The sequence below is a fragment of the Micropterus salmoides genome, unplaced genomic scaffold (genome assembly GCF_014851395.1).
Source record: "Micropterus salmoides isolate LMB-PRFRI ecotype aquatic unplaced genomic scaffold, ASM1485139v1 Ms_hic_scaffold_21, whole genome shotgun sequence".
NCBI lineage: Eukaryota > Metazoa > Chordata > Actinopteri > Centrarchiformes > Centrarchidae > Micropterus > Micropterus salmoides.
Window position 1 is genome coordinate 22,451,842 of NW_024041262.1, and position 20,765 is coordinate 22,472,606.

Consider the following 20,765-nt stretch of genomic DNA (forward strand, 5'->3'; position numbering starts at 1 on the left):
CATTCCTTTTGAAATAATTGTGTATTGGGAAAGGTATTTTATTTGTGCCAGTAAATGTCATGTAATCCTACAATATAGCAGAGTGTAGCTACTACGCCAAAATCAGCTCACAGCCAGCCCTGTTTCTGGGGGCTTGCCTATGACTAACCTCCTTTGCTGGAGAACAAAAGATGGAGTGGACGACATCATGTCGGCTGACCACTGATAGGTTGCCCACATGGCATCTGGAGACACTCTCCCTATTCCCACAGGACAGCGGGTGAATGATTGCTATCAATAACATCTACTCATGCAAGCTGTTCTAAGGAGTCCAGTATTCACAGATGCCCTGGTTAAACAAAAGGACACACTTCTCACCTCTACATCTCTCTGTTTAAGAGATCAGTGCGAGATGAAACAGTACCGGAAATGTACAAAGCAAAGGCCCCTGTCTCTGGGGGATCCTGTAGTTGCTTCACAGATGGTGGAGGTTATATCACACCGCAGAGCCATTATAGCAACACTGCAGGAGGGTTAAACAAGCCTGTGTTTATGTGCAGGGGGTCACCTCTGTGCTGGATCCCGTCTCTCTCGTTGTTCTTCTCTCTATACTGCAAAACCAGTGAGCTAAATCTTACTCACTGGTCAGCTGCTTCTTTGCCCTTTCAGAAGGACTCTTCACTGTCACAAGGCTGAATGGAGTTGGTTTAAAAACACATTAGGTAAATCAATAAGCTGGCACACACTGAGTCAAAAACAGAAAAGACCGACAGGCAGCCTTAATTAGTGGCTCATTACTGAAGGGAGATGCTCACTTCTCAAGTGGCTAAGCCGCCAATTCTGTTTATTAAAGGCAATCAATACATCAGTCAAAAGTTCATCTATTTTCATCTACTGTCATATCACTGTTTTCTATTCTGTGGTAAAAAGGTTTGAATGTCTAGAATGAATCACCATTAGGGATGTGCATCTTCCGGGTGATACTAGTCTCAGTTCTGCTTCTAGACTAGGGGTGTGATGGATATTGTGCCATGAGACCTAGCGATATTAAAATCGAGGTGAAAATCAATGTCATGATGGCATGACAGAGTGCTACTTTTAGACAAACTATATGTAAGCAACATTTCAAAATACTAGATATTTTGTCATTGTCAAAATAAGTGTTAAAATATGAACCCAATGCGTTGTATCGTCTCGAGAGCTATGTGTATCATCATACCCCTATTCTAGACTAGTTTAAAATGAGTTAAACAGTTCCACAAAAATTTACCCTTCACTGCTCCACCCGCAGGATGCTGCCACTGAGCTTTCACTGTTAGTACTAATAAAAGTTACATGAACATGTGAAAAATCTAACAACAGATTAGACTCTCGTCTTCTTTGTCATTGTGGTAAAAAACCACCCAGATACAATGCACATCAGAATTTACTAGTGAAACCTTAAAATTATAGTTTTGTAAGTCCCAATGTAACCCTTGTAAATCTTTTTTTCAGTTTCTATTATTCATACACTCATCACTGAATTTGCCCAGTTATTGTCCTTATGAATGTTATCATGTCAGTGTTCAGCTGGAGAAAACTCTTCTAGCTCCTTTGGTGATGTTTTAAGGTTTGAAAAGAGTATTATTTTACCCAGAATTCACAATTAATTAGTTCTAGTTTACTCAGGAAGTAGACAACTTTGTGCTACTCATAAATCTTATCATATTTGACTATTTTCATAAAGACAAAAACCAAGTATTTAAAGACTTCTGAAAGTCTTATCTGTAATGGTTTCAGAACTGCTTTGTGCTTAATCTGATGTAGACATTTTAGTATTTGTTAAATCAAAGTCATAGTCAAGGTATCTCTTTGTGCAAGCAGCCCCAGGTCACTAGAGTTGGTTTGCTCAGAGCAGGATTTTAAATTAAAAGATAAGATAAAAAACAGAAATGAATGGATGAAATGGAAGGATATAGAGAGAAAGCAAGGTGAGGTGGAACAAAGGAAGAATGGAGGTGTTATGAATGAGTGATGTGAAGGAGATTAAAGTATGGGAGTAAAGGGAGCAAAGATGGAAGGGGGGGGATGCAGAATAAAATGAAGCATGATGGTGTGGAGACGTCAGGTGGGGAGAATAATGGCAGGTGGGAAATTAAGTAAGGAGGTAGGGACAGAAGCATGACTGTGAAATGGAAGGAGAGATAGACCACATAAAGGGAGGGAGAAAAGGAAAGGAGGAGACGAGGGAGGCCGAGGAGGGAGGAGAGAGTGTGCTGAGGCTAATCATAATTGGCCTGACAGTGGGAGATGGTATGGTGCTGTTGCTGGGTGGAACATGTGTGTTTGGGGGTGGGGGGAGGATTATGGGGTAAATGTGGAGGTCACCGAAGAGATGGAGTGTGTAAAATACCAAGGATCCTACTGTATCATCTTAACTGTACAGCACTTAACTGATGCTTTTATCTAAAGTGACAGTAAGATGGTAGACTACAGTAAGTGCATACATTATGTACGTACACTTGAGTATGAGGAAAACGCCTATGGGAATGCAGAAGCAGCTACTCTGCTAGTGAGTGGCCAAGCAGCAGATTAAATATAGCTCACACCAACAAATGCACATATACATATATACATACATATATACATATATATATACACACACATATATATATATATATATATATATATATATATCGCACTATACTGTAAGTAACGGTACTATAGGTGTCATTTACACTGGGGACGCAGGGGACACGTTGCCACCATTTTTTGAAATGGCTGATTTTGTCCCCACCACTTTTTTAAAGCATCATTTGTAAAGAAACGTTCCTAAATATAGCTTGCAGTTAAATAACAAATGAAAATGCCTTTAGAAAGGTTTATTTGTTAAATATTACATGAGAAAAGTTGATCTACAGGAGATCAAACAGATCTGAAAGTAACACAGAGTGCTTGAGAGCTGCTCTGCAGTATTTTCTACTATATTTATATATTTTGAAATGTCACGTGTTACCTGAATTTTGTGTTTCCTTTTACACAAATAAAAACATTTCAACCATAAATTGGTGCAGAGACGTTCACCAGAATGCAGGAAATGAAGTGTGTAAAGATCAAAATTTCCTGGAGGAGGTCCCCCAGACGCCTCACTCAGATATCTCAGCATTGAGGCAATCTTTAAAACACTGTTTAAGGATCTTTTCGTCTCATTCTCATGAACCTAATATCGCGTATCGTGATGTCTCACCAGCTAAGTATCTCTTCACAACCCTAATCTCAGCCCCTATGTCCCAAACACTTTTCAACACAAAGTGACACCCTTGAGTACTATTTTAACTTTTGTCATTTTTGCAGTCAATCAAAATATTTGCAGATTAATTTTATGTCGATTCACATATCCATTAACTTACTGATTGTTTGAGCACTAATTCTGTTACTCCAGAACGGTGAGTACTGGCACTCACAAAGGCTGCAATAATTCAATAAACTGTAAATCATTTGCCATACATGGCATGGATAACTTTTTAACTATTTACCCAAAATAAAGTTGAAATTAAATGAGAATCTACAGAAAAATAAAACTACAGTAACAGTTAAAATGTTGAGGGCCTAATCTTTGGCATGAAAGTATGAAGCAAATTTGCGCTGAGCCTTTCATTCAATTTGCATTCGCAATCGGTTTGTAATTAGTGTCCGAGACAAAAACTACTTATGCAATCAACGAGTGGGATGCTGTTTATAAGCATTTTGCATTTGAGGGGGGCCCTAAAAGGCAAAGTTCAGAGTTGGGATTTGTCTGAGATCAACAAGCTCAGAAAAAAAAAAAAAAAAAAAACACATTATGATAGAATGACAGAAACAGAAAATGCTCATTAAATGAAGTAACGGCATAATAAATACTAATAATGTTAATAACTAAAGCTGCAATTTTACTTCAGAGGAAGAAAATTTTCCACGCAAAACGGATCCTCGCAAAGAGTGTGGGCTTTAGTAAATCCAGTGACCCTTTTATCTCTTCCCATTAGAATGCATCTGAAATGAGGCTTAATAAATCTGTCCCTGAGTGCTGAATCTGTCAAAGGGTCAGAGCTAATTACAAGTGTGCAATTTTGTTCACATGTACCATGAGATTTCATGCATTATTGCAATGCTGGAGGATGTAATGATCTTCAGACAGCTGCACAGATTAGAGACTGAGATTGCTATGGAAGATGATACAACAGAACTATCAGCAGTTTTCTGGTCACGCAACTACTGATTATTGACCAACTGATTATTTTTATTATTATTATTATGATTAATGTCAACTACTTTTTTGATTAATCGATTTACCGTTTGGTCTATGTCAGAAAATAGTGACAAATACTTTCTCACAGCCCCTGGTGACGTCTTCAAGTTGCTTGGTTTGTCTCATAAAGAGAATCAGCAAAAGCTGGGCAGTTTTGCTTGATACATTACTTATAAGATACTCAATTATATGAGGAGTTCGACAGATTAATTCTGTTCAAATCAACTAATTAAGTAAATTTTTCAGACCTAGCTCACAATGAAGATTCCTATTTGACCGAGTCATCTGTTACTTAAGCTTGTGCCAGTGTCTGTGCTTATGCTACATAATAAAAACACAACATGGTGCTGTTAGTAGTGTTATGACCTCTGCAGTACACACTTCTAAGTTTGTTTGTCATTATGCGTGAGAGAAAGAAATGGAGAGAGAAAGGTTGCTTGGCAGTGATTTGGGGCTGGTTGCAGTGGATAAGTAGGTCAGACCAAGTCGCACATTCACACACATTTTTCTCATTCATACTCAACCTCTGACACACACTGTGTATTTTCACACCTTTAAATATTATCTCTAATGCGTACTTACACAGTAAGCAAGCAAAAACACACCCTCGCAGTCACAAGCACAGACACAACATACACACACACTTATTCTAGCCTGGCCACTCGCCATCCATCACTCCACCCAGCCAGCCTCCTCCCCCAGGCTGCAGCACAGTGCCAATGAGACGAGAAGGACTTCCCACTGGCCCATATAACAATGACTCTGTCTCTGTGTGTGTATACGAGTCTCCTTTATGTGTGTGGGAGAATTTGTAAACTTGTATGCAATTTGACTTTGCAAATTGAAAGTTATATAACGCCAATGCAGATAGATTATGCTTCAAGACCCTTTGGTGACTCAACTCTGATACCAAACAATCCTTTTAAAAAATATATATTTTGCATCGAGAAATAAACACGTTCTTCTTTTTCATTTAACAAAAGACGACAAAAAGTTTGCCTGAATAAAATTATATAAAACTGGCAAAAATTCAAGAACAACAAAGTAGTAAGAAGAAGTAAAGAAGTTTTCAATATTTCAGTGCTACAGACACATGATTGACTTGATGTCATGCAGAACAAAGCTAAAATAAAAGCTTGTGCTGACACACATTTCCTCTCTCCATCCTCTCTTGTACAGCATCTTTCTTTCTTTCTCTCTAATCTTTATACTCCACACACATTTTTCCCTCTATTCCTCTGTCTGTGGTCTGGGACGAGATGTGGCGCTATTATCTCCAGCCAGCAGGGTTATTAATGGATCGCATACGTATCAGACAAACATGGATCCGATGGTTGCCATGGGAACTGCATCCGCAGCGCCCCAGAAAGCAGGGAGAGAGAGAGAGAGAGGGAGAGGGAGGAGGATGAGGAGAAGTGGTATGTGAAGTGAAAAACAAGAGGGGGAGGGGGGAGGAGCAGCAGCAGTGGGGCGGGTGATTAATGGAGAAAGAGGAAATGGAGAAGGAGGGATGGAGGGAAAGAGGAGAAGAGAGAAGCCCACTTCTATCAGTCTGAAATATTTGATTCAGCAGAAAGGGTGACCTTGGTGAGGAAGACAAAGGCAGCTTGGCTTTCTGTCTCTCTGTTTTTCTTATCACTTCTCTCTACCACCCTCTCTCATCCTCCTTATCTCTTACTCTTCTAAATGATGTTGGTGTCATCTCCAGATATAACAGAAAATGCACTTTGACACATTTATTTAACAACATTTTGGTTCTTAAATATTCATTAATCTCTGCAGCTAAACTACTCAACAACAGATAATTCTTCCAAAAAGAAAAACAGCATGAAGGAATGTCCTTCTTTGAATTCTGCTTATTTTATCACATGTACTTTACAATCCGGTACGATGGATCGGTGCATGACCAAGCCACTTTAAATATATTTTCTCTGTCAGAGTAATAAAATGTCACAGTCACATTGGGTTGCATTCTAGTTTTTAGTGTCACAGCAATCACAAAGATTATTTTCATTAGTTCGAGCAGTGAGGAAAAGAGATCTTAAATTTTGGGAAGACACCATGAGCTTGGTATCAGACGGGAAATTGTTGGATCGGTGCATCCCTAACTCCAGGCTTATAATATACATATAACAATATAAAGTTTAAACTTAACCTTAAATTACAGATATGATATGAAGGAAAGTTTAATGGGGAGGTTCCTACTCCTGAAATTGATGTGACATGATCAGCTAGATATAAGACATCTCACTGTAGCTGAATGTTTTGTACCCTACTCCTTGCTAATGCGAACAGCTTAGTGTATCTGTGCATTTTGCCAACATCAGAACTCAAGGTGTGCTCAAATAATTCTTCACATTCACACACTCACATTTCTAAAATGACCTCACAAGAAGAACGTAACACTGACACTGAAATGACATGGTGTGAAAAATACAATAGATAATAGTCTTTAGAATATTTGCAGCTAAGGGGATATGAAAAAAAAAATTCACACAAACAAACTGAATGGAAAATAATGAACCAAGCACACTGACGCCAACATCTCTGCAGTGAGTCTGACGGCAACAGCTTACTATTGCAGACGAATGTGATACATGATAGGTTAACCTGAACCATGAGAAAATCAAATTTGACTATAGCAGATCAATACAGCTGTACTTCTTCTCCATAGTCAACAGCTTTCTCCTTCCCCAGTGCTTATTTTTCACTTGGCATTGTTTGCACCTCGATCTCACCTCCCTCCCTCCCAGCTCATTATTTCAGACTCACACTGTCTGTGTTTCCTCCTCTGTTCTAAATCCACTTTTTGTGCCCCCCTCACCTCCCCAAGCAGTCCGGCGTAGCCCTCCAAATCCCTTCTGCTGTGTCAGATGCAGACAGGGGGAGGCTAAATGTTCAGGTCTTTGGGGAAGGGGGAAGGAGCAAGGGCAGAAACTGAATTTTACCACATCGCTCTGACAGATCAATGAAGGGCTGTGTACTGCATGCTACTGCTGACTCATACTGTAGGGTGGGGATGGGGTAAGGGGTGAATAATGAGAAGGAGTAGGAGGGAGACAGAGAAGGACAAAGGGTGATGGTGGAGGTTAGAGGAGAGTAAGACAAAGAAAGTGTGAATTGATGGTACTTGAAGACAGATATGAGGGAGGTAAAACTATAAACATCTGTCACAGAGACAGATCTGGGGAGTTTACAGTGGGGGAGGGAGGAAGAGTGACAAGGATGTCCTCATGCTCACTATAGGTTTTAAGCACTAGAATAAATAATCAGGGGTTGCAACAAACACTTAATCAAGTGATTCCCAACTTGGGTATTGGAATCCTCCACAGGGTCACAAGATGAATGTAAAGGGGTTGCAAATTTATTATTAGCTGAAAAAACAAAAGGTTCTGCAATATAAAAGAAATGTTTTTATGGCTTAAGAGATGGCAATATATTTCTGTCTGTCAGTCCGCCACTTTGGTTTAAACTGAAACAACGATTAGCATGCTAACAGACAAAGTTCACTTATTCATTTCATAAGATTTCCTGCTTTAAATAAATTAGTGCCAGTTTTTGTAGAGCTGCTTGTGATTATACAACATTTAAGAGTTTAGACTTTTTGTTAAATGAAAAAGTATAGAATATTGTGTTTATATATCTCAAGGTAAGGTATGGTTATAGTATCTGAAGCTCATATACTGCACAGAAAAAGAAGAAGAATCCAATTCCTCTATTCCTTTAAGAAATTACTATAGTTTTATTTCAACGTGTGCACACAGTGCTGCGCGGCTGATTATAGAGTTGTAATAGCCTTGGATGAGTAAATGAATGACTTTTGGAAAATTAAACTGAAATCGTTCGTAAACAGTCCAAAAGTCCAAACAAATCCAGCTGTTAAGGAGCTAAATTTTCCCACTTCCCTTCAATGAGGGTGATGTAACACCTCGTCAAAGTCTTACTCAACTGTGTATGGAAAGATTACCACCACGTCAGTTTGTAATTATCTTTTTAGTGAAAAAGTGTCATTTCCACACATGCCCTTCTATTTATCGTCTCTATGAATACACTTATTTCCTCTTCCAATGTAAGCTACATGATTTCAGTATCACCTTATCAGCAATTCTCTTTTATAGGGTTTTAGTTGCAGTTATATTGTGTCCTTTAATTAAAAGAGCACTCCAGAGATCTAGTATTACACTTCCATAAGGTTCACAAGAGACCGATTTAAAAGAGTGGTCAAAATGGAAACAGCAGATGCCAAGATATCCTGACTTTTACTCCACCAAGCTCCAAAAACAAAGAATCCTACAAATCCCATAATGCAACTTGGTAACGTCTTGTATTAGCTGATGATGTCCACGTCCTTCCACACCCACAGTTTGTAACTTTATTTTATAAACCAGTAGTCTCCCAAGCTGACTGAGTCCTGAGGACATCACATTATTTTCTCAGATTTTACAAAGCTCCCCAAAGACACGAAAGACACTGTACTGTTCTTACAAGCTGTAAAGTCTCTCCATTACTAGAAAAAAGGACTCTTACAAGTAAAATTGGTGGGGTGCCCCCTTATATATTGGTGTATACACCTCCAACATAGCAGTGGTTTCTTCCATAAAATAATATAAGAATATTTCAGGGTGTTTCTGCGATGATGATATTCTTGACAATATGACAAAACACAGAACAATATTTTGAGCTCTACTCGCAGGATTTTTGGCTCTCCTTGTACTCAACAGGGTGCTTCTGCTTGGGGTGGTGAAATAGGTTTGCTGTATTGCCCCTTTTTGTTCTTATAGTTTTCTTGCATTTCTCACATATTACCGTGGTTTTTTGTACACCTGATCTTTTGTAACCAAACCATTTCCAAACTACTGTAGTAGCTCCCCTTTTTGGAACCGACTCTTCCATTGTGGTGCTGATAGCAATGTTACTTTTGCTTTCAGCCGTGTTCGTTGTTACAGTGTGTAATGGTATGATGTCATTATGTCAACAAGCTGGAATATTGCCATTAACTGATTTGCATTTTTTAAAATGAAATAAAAAAATGCCGATATATTGTGGATGATTTGATATGATACACCGCTAATTACCAATGCAAGTAGTGTGCCATATACATATACGTATTAGCGAGACAGAACGTAAGTCTTGAGGCTGTTATGGTGAATTGTGCGTCCTGTCACAGACCTGCAGTTAACATTTGTTCAAGTTGATCCACTACTTTCTGACACCAACGTTTGGAGGCAGAAGTGTGCCCCATGAGGTAGCAGTATGAAACTAAAAGAGTAAAAGAAGACCGTGAGCGTGAGAAAAATCAAAACAATAGACCTTCTGACATGTTAAAAGCACAGGTGTAACTAATAAGATAATAATGATGAAAGCTCCATTTAAAAAACAACATCCATCATGCAAAATACCAGAGCCTTGGCCATGGAACATCTAACTGGAATGTAGCCATACTGTTAATAGTTACCGTTGTGTTTGACAAGTGAACACGTGAGAAAGGTGTATGCAGAAACAAGGATTTAAGGGTCGGAGAAGCTACTCAGCAGGTTTGTAAGATCATTAGGAAATACATTCTGGTGAGAAAAGCTTTTTAAGGTAACTTCAAGCAGCAGTTAAAATGGCTACTAGATCGGATTACCTGAGTAGAATAAATAAAAGCAAAACAACAAAACTTTCTGGGTGATGCACAGAGAGCCATTGCATTACTACACATACACAGTCCCACATTAATTCCTCAGGAAATTTCACTTCGTCTCCAGTCCTTACAGTGATGTCATGATACATACTGAAAACAACAACAACCTGTGATCTATATTCATCTAAACCCAACAGAAAACAACACATCACGGGCATCCCTAATAGAATAACAAGCAGTAGTTTGCTCTTAGTAGTAGCCTTTCCAACAGAAGAAAAAATAAAAAGCAAATATCTGTAGTAAATTCTTTCAGAAAAACTGAAATATTTTGCCAGGAATATTTGTGTCTCAGTGAGTCCCTTTGAGGTTGTAACGATCATAACTACATCTGATATGATGATTGTGGTGCTACTCTTTTCCGATCCTGATAAGGTGATCAAAGGGCCAAACAAGCAAACCCAAACAACCGCAAAAAATTCTAGTTCTGTCAATGTTATGTAATGCTGAGAGTGTAGCAGGTTGTGTTGTGGGAGGATGAGATGAAGCTGATATGAGGTCTGCTGGCCTTTAAAAACAAACGAAACAGCAGGCAGCGTGGCGAGAGACAAAGCATCAAGACTGCAGGTAAGACTACATCTGTGACTCTTATTTTACTCAGTATAGCGTTTGTATTTTGCCTTTTAATTTCTTGATATAATCTGTGCCCTTAAACTATTTCTGCCCTGCTTGTTTTTAAGAGACATCTACATTCCTTTGATTAAGCTTTTGTAAGTTTTAAGAACTGGCATTTTTGCTCAATATGTACTAATGTTCTGGGCCAGTATTTATCAAGCTTCTCAAAGTGCCATTTTAGTTGTAAGTGCTGAGAATTCATGAAATTTACTCCTACTTTTAAACTTAAGAATAAAAGCAAGTTATCTAATTTCTTAAAGCTAAGAATCGCTCTTACTCTCCCAGTTATTTAAGACAGCTCCAGAGGTCTCTCAAGTGGTTAGGAGCTGCCAGTAAGGGCTTGTGATGGCACGGTGGAGACAGAGACAGGCGTGGATCTTTCAGGAGAGGAAGAATTTCAGAAATATTTGACGACGCACAGTTAATCAGACGGGGTCGCATAAACTTTGTCAGGGAGTTGGTGAGGGATGTCATCTCACCACTGACTTTACGCAGTAATGCGTTTTCAGTTAAATTGAAGGCGGTGATGTCACTTTGTTTCTCTGACACAGGACGAACACAGCAATGCTGATGATTTTGGCCCGTCACAACCATCAATAAGCCGAATAGTCCTGGAAACAATTATAGCACTTAGGCTACAGCTCCACACATTGTCACGCGTTTCCCCCCCGTAATCCAACAGAAGCAAACACAGTTCATGCAAAAAGCCGGCAATACAGGAGAAGTAGGCGCATTGAAGGCGCTCATATAAAGAAACTTTTATCTTTAATTTATTAATGCGTAGGCCTATATCGTAATGCATTATCTTAAAAATGATCTATTGTTAAATGTGTGTTGAATAAAAACTCCTCTTAGGAATTTCACTATTCAATGTGAATTTATCTGAGAATATTCTTAAATAAGGAAATCTATTCAGTGATTGGTCCATGGCTACATCGTCATCCAAAATCCTGTTTGCGGCACAGCAAAGTGTCATAAATCAGCACAAAGACTGACACTTTAGATTTAGTCCTACATAGAAAATAGCCGAAAGAGTAGCTCAAAAGGCTTGTCATGAACAGAAAAATCATTTAAATGTTAATTCTGTTTTCTCCATATTTGTGCTTAACCTACTTATCCTTTAATTTTTTTTCACATCATCTTTGTAGGTCTCCTCTTTACTAATACATATTACGTTATACCGATACATTTCCATATTTTTGGTGGTTCACCTTGGTTCACAAAGAAAGTATATTGTATTCACAAAAGGAAAAAATAAAAGAAATTAGTTCTTGCAATAATGATTTCCATTTTACATATGTCATACACGTGACATAGCAGCTCTGTCATAATAATGAGGAAAAGACCACATGATCGTTATGTGGTCCTCATCCTCTTATCAGAGAAGCCTCATGACAGGATCACTGGGTTTTCTGACATTGTTTAAATGGGAGGGAAATTTTAAACAAATAAAATAAAAGGTTGCACTGGGATCTTTGATGGAAGGTTTGACATATGTAGAAAACTGGGTGAGGGTTTTAGCAATGGGATCAGCTTTTATCTGAGAAGAATCGCAGATTGATCCTTGTTAAACTGGAAGAAGTTACAAGCCATCTCATCTTCATATCCTTGAGTATTCCACAACTCACAATTTATGCTAATGTTCATGCAGTGGGGTAAAAAATAATGAGACGTACAATTAACGATCTACAATCTTTCCTTAACGACAAAGTGGTTGCCATGTGCACATATTAGAAAGAACAAATTTAAAAAATACCTGGCATTGGACATAAAATAATTGCTGTCATTTGCAGATTTGTCCATTATCAACATTCTTGTCCGGTAACAGTGGTTGCCTCAAGACTTAAGTTTCAAAATATCTTTAAATTATTGTTTGGTTCAGGGTGAAACAATTGAGTGTCATCAATCAACAGTAAAGTCAAAGAAATTATAATTCTTTATGATTTGAGGAAGCAAATAATTTGGGTCCTAAGAGTGATCCTGAGTGACCCCACAGGGATAACGAGCTAAGCAGGATATGAAACCCATGTTGACAGAAAAAAGTCTGATAGATTAAGGTAATGTTAGGAATACCAACTTCATTTTGAAGGCAGTTAATCTGACTGTTATGGTCCACTGCTTCAAAAGCAGACATGAGGTCTGTTATGGCAGAAAATTGTGTCCTCTTACATTTAATCTTTTATGGATGTTCTATTATTATTATTACTATTACTATTATTGTTATGTCTTATAGATATATATATTGTGTTTTTATCCTTAATCTTTCCTCTCCTATACTCCTTATGTTAGTCTGTCCACATTTACTAGAGTTTAGGTCAGAGCTGTGAGGTTGTTTTGGTGTTTTTCCCCTCTTGTTTTTCCTCTCCTCTCCTGAAATGTTCATTCAAGGCCGAGAGAGGATCTCTGTTCCCCAAAACATAGAAACCTAGACTGTGTAAATGATGATGCATCCCTTTGCTTGAGGCCAGACGCTCGAAGCTGCCCTAGGCAGCAGGTCTCTGGACTATGTGTACTTCTGTGTTTATTCTCTTTTGTTAAATAAATTCTTCAGAAACAACTGTTGGTTGTAACTCAATTATTTGCTCATCCCCTCACCAGGAATATAATTTCCATGACAAGGTCTATGTGGAGTAAAATAGTACTTCAGAGTGTGTCATAAGACCCTCATAAGGGCTTATTCTTTACTGTGTAAATCTATCTACCTACATTAAAATACAAAGATCTGTCGTTCCTCCTCCACAGCCTCCTGTGACGCCATGGCCCTCATGTCCTCCAGTCTTCCACTCCTCCTGTTGGCCCTGTGCAGTCTGACTGTGGCTGAAGCCCAGCTGAAGGTGTTTAAACTTCGGGCTACCAATCTTCCCTCTGACTTGTTGGGAATCTCAGATGGCTATGTCAAGGTGTTCAGTGGCTCAGCCACTCTGGGTCAGACATCCATCCGTAACAACAATGCAAACCCCTGGTGGGAGGAGGAGTTCACCTACTTTAAGGCCCAGCAGAATGATATACTGAGGCTTGAGGTTTATGACAGTGACGTCATCTTCGATGACCAGCTGGGAATCTGCCAGAGACAAATCAAGGTGGGAAGCCACGAGCATGACTGCTACCTGAAGAAAGGAGGGACCCTTCATTACGCCTATACCCTTGGTTGAAACATTCAATAGGCCTTTAAAGGCAGCCTGTATTACCACAGCATGACTACACCTTGATGTATGGTTTTAAGTGACTAGTGTGTAGATTCTCATTACACATTCAAGTTCCCAGAAAGATCTAAACTGCTTCAATAAACCATGTGAACATTGATTCTGATCTCTTAAGTTTCATAATTGACTTTTAAAATGTTTTTTTTTTTTTTTTTTTTAAATGTCATTGAATATAACAATATAAATTGAAGAGCAACTTGCAGTTTGGAGACCTCAGTGAAAATATACATTTACTGTACATGATGTAACAAAAGGGAGGAGTTAGGTCTAGTTTATCATCCTGAAGTTTTGATCCCAGTGCTGGTTTTGACACAGAGGTTAAAAATGTATATTCACACGCATATGACAGACCACAGCCTTTTAATTATGAGACTGGTAGGTGTCCAAGAGACCAGGAACAGAACAGGATTATAGGAAATAATGACCATAGTAGAGAAACTGAGTTGTGTTTGAGAACCCGTGGAGAACTCGGCAGGTGTCCTGGCAATAGCTAACGATATCTGACAGCTCTGTGACCATTACTCCTGACGACGGCAACCAGAAACTGCTGCTGATGCCATCCTGAACTCAGTCATATCCCCATATATCCGATAGTCCAGTCTCTTCACCTGCACAACATGCACCCAGGCATTAGAGCCTTTGCCTGTCCTTTTTCAGTTAGTAAAACTGATAGTTTGTGTAACCTGCGTTAAAAAAAAAAGGTGAAATGCAATGTAAAACTTAATAACAACAAGTTTTACAAATAGGAGATATAGCAGTTGTAACACCCCCTAGTGGCAGAATATCCCAAGATTGCTCAGCGAAGCTCAGACCTAGCATCTGAACATGTTCTCCAAGTCGTGGTACAGAAGCTTAAGCAAATTTTGATTTATTAGCATTTATGTAAAATTTCACTTAACTTTAGATCAATGAAGTCTGTAGATGATCCAGCGGGATAATTGTTCCAAAGGATTTTGACTAGTTGACGTACATAGGATTTTGAGAAAATTGAGAAAAACCTGCAAAATGTGATGCTTTTAGAGCTTTGCTGCTTGGACCCCTAATGATACCCAACCGTTATCAAAATTGTTGACACACAGAGAGGACAGCAGACTTGGGTAAGACTTGGGTTAATAAAATCCAGTCTCTCTCTCTCGCTCTCTCTCTCTCTCTCTGTCTCACACACACAATCAAACTTCTGTACAGGGTTTTTCATTAGTCACCATCTACACTGACAGCGGTGGTAGCAGTTGGTGGAGCAAAAACCAAGCTGTTGCTACAGAAACAATCCACAGTGCTTTTCCAAGAAACCAATTCTTGCTGCTTACACAACACAGAAACCACAATGACAGGAAGATAAGAGGAGATTATGAGAAGCAGGCATTTACAAGTGTCGGTCATGGGGCAACTTTGTCATTAGGTCGTGCGAGACAAATACAGATAGAGTAGGAGAGAGAAACTATCAAGAATAATTGTAAACTCGTTTTGCACGTTAACATGGTCTAAACATGAAAAAACAACCTATTTTTATTGCTTATAAGTAAATATTTCTGCCTTTTCTGTTTGATGGAGCGAAATCTTTAAACTGCAGTTTACCACCTGTGAGAATAGAGGATGTGGATTAATAATTCAACACTAAGCTATTTTTACATTCAGTGTAAGTGTGAAGCAGAGTGGAAGAGTGTGATCTAACACTGGCAGAAAAATAAACCGCTATAAGTGTTGGAAAACTGAAGAGGAAATTATTTGAAAATTTTGATAATATTATGTATTACACCTCAGTATATAACTTGTCAACTTTGGTTGTCTTCTGAAGGTCAATATTCAAGTCCACTACAGGAGTACGGGGTTAAACTTCTTGTTCAAGGGCACAGCAGCCGTAGCAGAGACATTCATTTTCCCTGACCAGATTTCCCCTTCTGGTTTCTTCTGTCACAGTAGTTTATCTTTTGAGGGGTTGACCCCAGGTGTACTTTCTTTACCATATATTTCTTCCTGTGTTTATCATTTATATATATAAATCTCTCTCTCGCTCTCCATATATATATGAATGCATGTAGGAAGAGTCGAGTTCGACTAACAACAAAAAGCATCAACAGCAACACGAACAGATCAGAAACCAGGGAGACATCTTATTAAGTATGATAAAACGACTTATCTGGGTAAATTGGGAATAAAGCTCTGTCTCTAACATAAAGCTAATTCAAAAAGGCTCAAATCCTCTCACAAGAGAATTTTACGGTAATCAATAGCAGAGGGTGGAACATATAGTACGGTCTTTTGGATCGCCTGAATGTCTCATTGATTTTACAGAGTTTGGGTGTGACAGATGCAGAGTGTCCGCTCTAGTATTCTGCCAGCAGATTGTGGGAGTGCTGCAGTCGCTGCAGCGTGGGGTGCATGTCCACACCCACACCCACCCCCACCCACACCCACACACACACACCCCCTCTAGGGAGACAGAGAGGAAGGGGGTGGTCCTGTCTCATCTAAATATAGGGCTCAACAGCAGCACAGTCTTAAATATTTCATTACCTCTTCTCCAGAAATGAAGAAGGGGGAGCTAGGGGAGAAAAAGGGAAAGATTTGGAGAGAGGCAGAGAGAGGTGAGGAATTGGAGGGGGCCACAAGGGGTTCATCAGTACAAAGGGGATATAGTCAAAAATAGGAAGCAGAAAAAAAGCATTAAAGAGAGAGACAGGAAAAAGAAGGATAGGGGAGAAAGGGAGAAGGGAGGCTGAAGGCATGGGAATGTAATCCCCCCTTCATGCTAAATAAAGTATTTCTGAATTTCTCTAGACAACTGGTGCGTCATGGCCGATAAGAGGGTTATCTTCTTATGTATGCATTGCCGAAATCTCTGAATCACTTCAGTCTGAGGCAACTCGGCGAGGTATAGATAAGTTTCTGCTTTAAAACAAATATCAGAAATATGCCAGCCTTGACACTATCTCAGAGAGAAAACCACTCCAGTACTCAGAAAAATCAAAATTCACAACAACATGAAAAAACAGATTAATGCCAAGCAGATTTGGAAACTGTCAAAAACAAGTCGCGCTTCACTGAAACTCAAGTATCCAAACATAGCTATGACAAGAAGAAGGTTTATTCCCAGCAGCGGTGTCATTCTGCTTTGGCCTCGCTGTCAATTTGAGGCGGATAAAGTGTTGCTTTGTTGCTGCTGTAAGCTGCCCTTCTCTCTGCTCGCTATTGTGCATATTGTGCACTGTGCAGCATGTTGAAGGAGAGATAAAGGTTAAAGCCACATCTACAGGGAGCTGCAGTGGTGGGACACTGCATGAAAAAGATCATACCGTACGAATACACAAACACGAACATAGTCACATGCAGACTGGCTCTCAGGAATTCCTCCTCATGCAGACACACATACACATTCATGCAGTCAGAAAATCATGCACACACACACATATTGCACATGCTGGTGTACCCTTTGTTCTGTATTACAGTGATGGATGAGTTGGCATGCGAATCACACGGAGGGTCATTACATGAGGCCCGGCGGAGGCCAGACACCCAGAGAGATGGGCTCTACAACGGAACAAGATACCGTCACAGAATGGCAATGATCGAACAATTGTACACCTCCCCTACACGCAGACAAAGCTGCGTGCGCACACGCACACACACACACCAAGATAAACAGATGCAGGCACATCTGTCTGTATACACAATTCTGTCTGTCTCTCTCTCTCTCTCTCTCTCACACACGCGCAAACACAATCATACACACAAAGAGAGTCAAACACGAACACACAAATCAATACATGTGCCAGACTATTGTGGAGGAGTCAATTCAATAATCCGTGAAGCAAGCGATCTAAAAACATCAAACCCATAATCACAGCAGCAAAAGTATAGAGCGATAAAATGGTCTGAAAAGGTCAAATATCAACACAAATTACTTTTTGTTTTTTACTCCTTGGTGTGCAATGTTTTGGCAGAAATCTTCTACAGCTCAATTAGAAAGTTCACTTTATTATAAGATTGATTGTTTAATTATGCGCCTACAGAGTTTTTGTGTACTTCTACTGCTGCACAATGTGTCGTATAAACCACAGACCATAGAAAAACATAAAATTTTAAAGGGATATTTAGTGTTGATTTGGATTGTATGTTTGCTGTTGGAGCCAGAAAATTGAAATTCTGGCAAAGATGGATAGAGCTGAAGAGAAACAAAACTCCAATTCATCCAGGCAAAAGATCTCCAAAACAAATCTGTTTCATATATTATATTATATACAGTTATAGAGGCACTGCAGCTTTAGACATTTCTTCACTGGTTTTAGTATTCAATGATGGCTGCTTGGTACAAACACATTAAAGTGCACTGGGTTTAAGTGGAGACAAAAGGTCCATTTAGTACAACAAAAGTTTCTCTATGCAGTAACAGAAAGTAATATAAAGTAGAAGAAAGGTAGGTGGCCCCCAATTGAAACTCTCTGACATACACAGGCCATTTCAGTCAACAAACACCACCCTGAAGGACTAGTGTAGGACTTGAAGTACTCTACAATACATAAGCTAGGCCCATGGATTTTATATCTTATATCTTTTTGTGTGTCACAGTACCAAAGTGGAATGAGAGTGGATGGATGAAATCACTTTATTCACACACTTTCTGCTGGAGCTACTTTTTAAAAATTATTTTTTGGAAAGTTACTGAAAGAAAAAACTCTTCAAGGGGTCAAGAGGTTCCTGCTGATGTGTAAGCTGCTTGTAATTATAAGGAAACAGGACTTGTTAAAAGGCAAATTATTGAGATACAACACAATTAACAGCATGGGACAGCATCTTACTTTGTTACATAACAGAGTAACATTTTACTAGAACTAGAGGGTCAAAGAGAGTGAAGTGAAGACAACTTGAGTTTAGTTTGGTGTTAAAAAGAAGTGGGTGGGTGCTTGATTTCACAGTCTCCTGTCCTGAAGAGACATCTGAGCTCAGAATAATTTAACATTAGGGCTCATGAACAGCTGTGCCTACGCACTCTATTTTCCTCATAATCCCCCTGCCACAGGTCACATCAGTCAATACCACACATCTGGGCCAATACTACTGGAGTTGACATAGTGTTTTAGAAATTCAGTTGAGAAGGTTATTTCAGTGTTACAGTGCACTGGATTTAAGTGGGGACAACATGCGGATTATTAACTGAAAGCAATGTTCTCTACTGTTGTAACACTACGCAGAAAATGGAAACAATGATGAGGCTTCTACCTTCACCTTGGTGTCAACCATAGGTCATTTCAAGCAGCAAACTGCAGTCTATGGTTTTTAAGCATTTTAGGACATTTCAATGTACGAAAATATCATGGTAGATAAATAAGTACTTAGCTTCTACCATCACTTGTGGCCCACTGTTTCCCCCACCGCTTACCTCTTGAAGTGGCTGAGCAGGGTGCCAACTAGCTCCCCGATGCGGCTCTCACTGGCAGGCACCATACCCTGCAGGCACACCACGAGATCCCTGCTGTCCTTGGTGTGGAACACAACCAGCTGGTCCTTACCAGGGGACACGCTCACTCCTGTCACCTGGGACAGTAGGAGAGAAAGAGAGAGAGAGAGAGAGAGAGAGAGAGAGAGAGAGGACACACAATTAAACACAGACAAACATGTACATAGAGAGCCTACAGAGAAACATGACCATCTGTATTGTAGATAAACACAAATACAGCACACCTATAGACACAGATGCACATCAGGGAATTTGAGTTGGTGCACCCTCAAAGGACATGAATTCACTGGGGTTGCTGCACCCAGCTACAATTCATCCTGTTTAACAGGAAGTAAAGAGAGGAGACCTGAGGAATTTTATGTATTCAGCAGATCTCTTGCTTTAGTGGACAAAGAAAAACCTTGATAATAAAAATGTAAAGCTTGTGTTATTTTTCCTCTAACAAAAAGTACGACATCTAATTTAATGAACTCTACAATTAAAAATGGTTCTGTGTAGCTGAATGGTGCTGCGGCCTTGCGTACTGCAACTGTGTGATATGAATAAGAATTTATAAAATCTGTAATTTGTTAATAGGCCCTTTTCAATTAAGACATCTTGAAATGTCACAAAAGGAAAAGCACAGGTTTAAATAATATAATTAATGGTGCTGAATTAAATTAGCTGCTTCAGTTTCAGGGACCTAGTATTTTGCATGCTGGCTCATTATCACGGTGTCATTGCTCGAGCCAGACAGACACTGTATGGATTAAGTTCAGCTTTGTCTTAAATTGGTTTCCCCCGACTAATTTTAGAATCGGGTTTAATTTCTGCTAGATCAGTTGTTTTTTCATGCGCAGTTTGACGCTTAAGTTCAGTGTGAGCTCCATGTCACGGCCAGTCAAATGATTCGTACAGCATAAGTATAAAAGTTTGAGGTTCTGGCTGTGCAGAAAGACTGATTAAAATATTTATTGTAAGTTAACACAGTGTACAAGATAAATAAAAATGCTCAGTGTCTACACAGCTTTACTGGGACACTTCAATAGAACGGAGCCATCGCGGTTGTTGTTAGTAACATCTGTGTCAAAATGTGTTTTGTAAATAAGAAAAAAACAAAATTGTTTCTTTAAAAGCACAAAATAATCTGCAAATACACAGCAGAGCGTAAAACACTAAATCACACGCTCAGTTCTCAGAATACAGCCACATAGTATTACCACTTTTTGTATTAATATAAATACACTGTAGTTTTGATGATTAAACATACAAATGAGTGAAATATCTAATGTTTGGTGTCTGTTTTAAAAGAAATTTAATTATTCATTGATTGACACGATGGGATGATGTACTAGGACTGGGCATTACCCCCCCTAAAAAGAGACAAAAATTTATATACACATATAAGATACAGTATAATTGCCTTATCAAAAAACATTCAAACACATTAAAATCCAATGATAAGCATGTACAATGTTGTGATGTTTTGAACAAGTTGATGCATTAGGGATTACCAACTTTAAGATATAGTTGTTTTTATTGTTACAAAATTTAAAGTATACCATTTTACCACATACCAGAGCTTTT

The 20,765-nt window shown here is 39.1% G+C and overlaps 2 protein-coding genes across 2 annotated transcripts in view; one reads left to right on the forward strand and one right to left on the reverse strand.

Moving 5' to 3' along the window:
* The window catches only part of myo1d (myosin 1D), a 106,559-nt gene that overhangs the window by 13,294 nt on the left and 72,500 nt on the right, over positions 1-20,765 (reverse strand). Inside the window, exon 21 of the mRNA XM_038735315.1 lies at positions 19,122-19,276. Coding sequence (XP_038591243.1) covers positions 19,122-19,276 — 155 coding nt within the window. The remainder of the gene's footprint in view (positions 1-19,121; positions 19,277-20,765) is intronic.
* On the forward strand, positions 10,366-13,844 carry LOC119915667 (perforin-1-like). Its single transcript, XM_038735317.1, has 2 exons — positions 10,366-10,493; positions 13,284-13,844. The coding sequence occupies exon 2, from the start codon at positions 13,298-13,300 to the stop codon at positions 13,691-13,693; it is 396 nt and encodes a 131-aa protein (XP_038591245.1). The 5' UTR covers positions 10,366-10,493; positions 13,284-13,297; the 3' UTR covers positions 13,694-13,844.

What these genes read in the sequence shown, in the direction of transcription:
- LOC119915667 (XM_038735317.1), top strand. Translation starts at nt 13,298, where the DNA reads ATGGCCCTCATGTCCTCCAGTCTTCCACTCCTCCTGTTGGCCCTGTGC.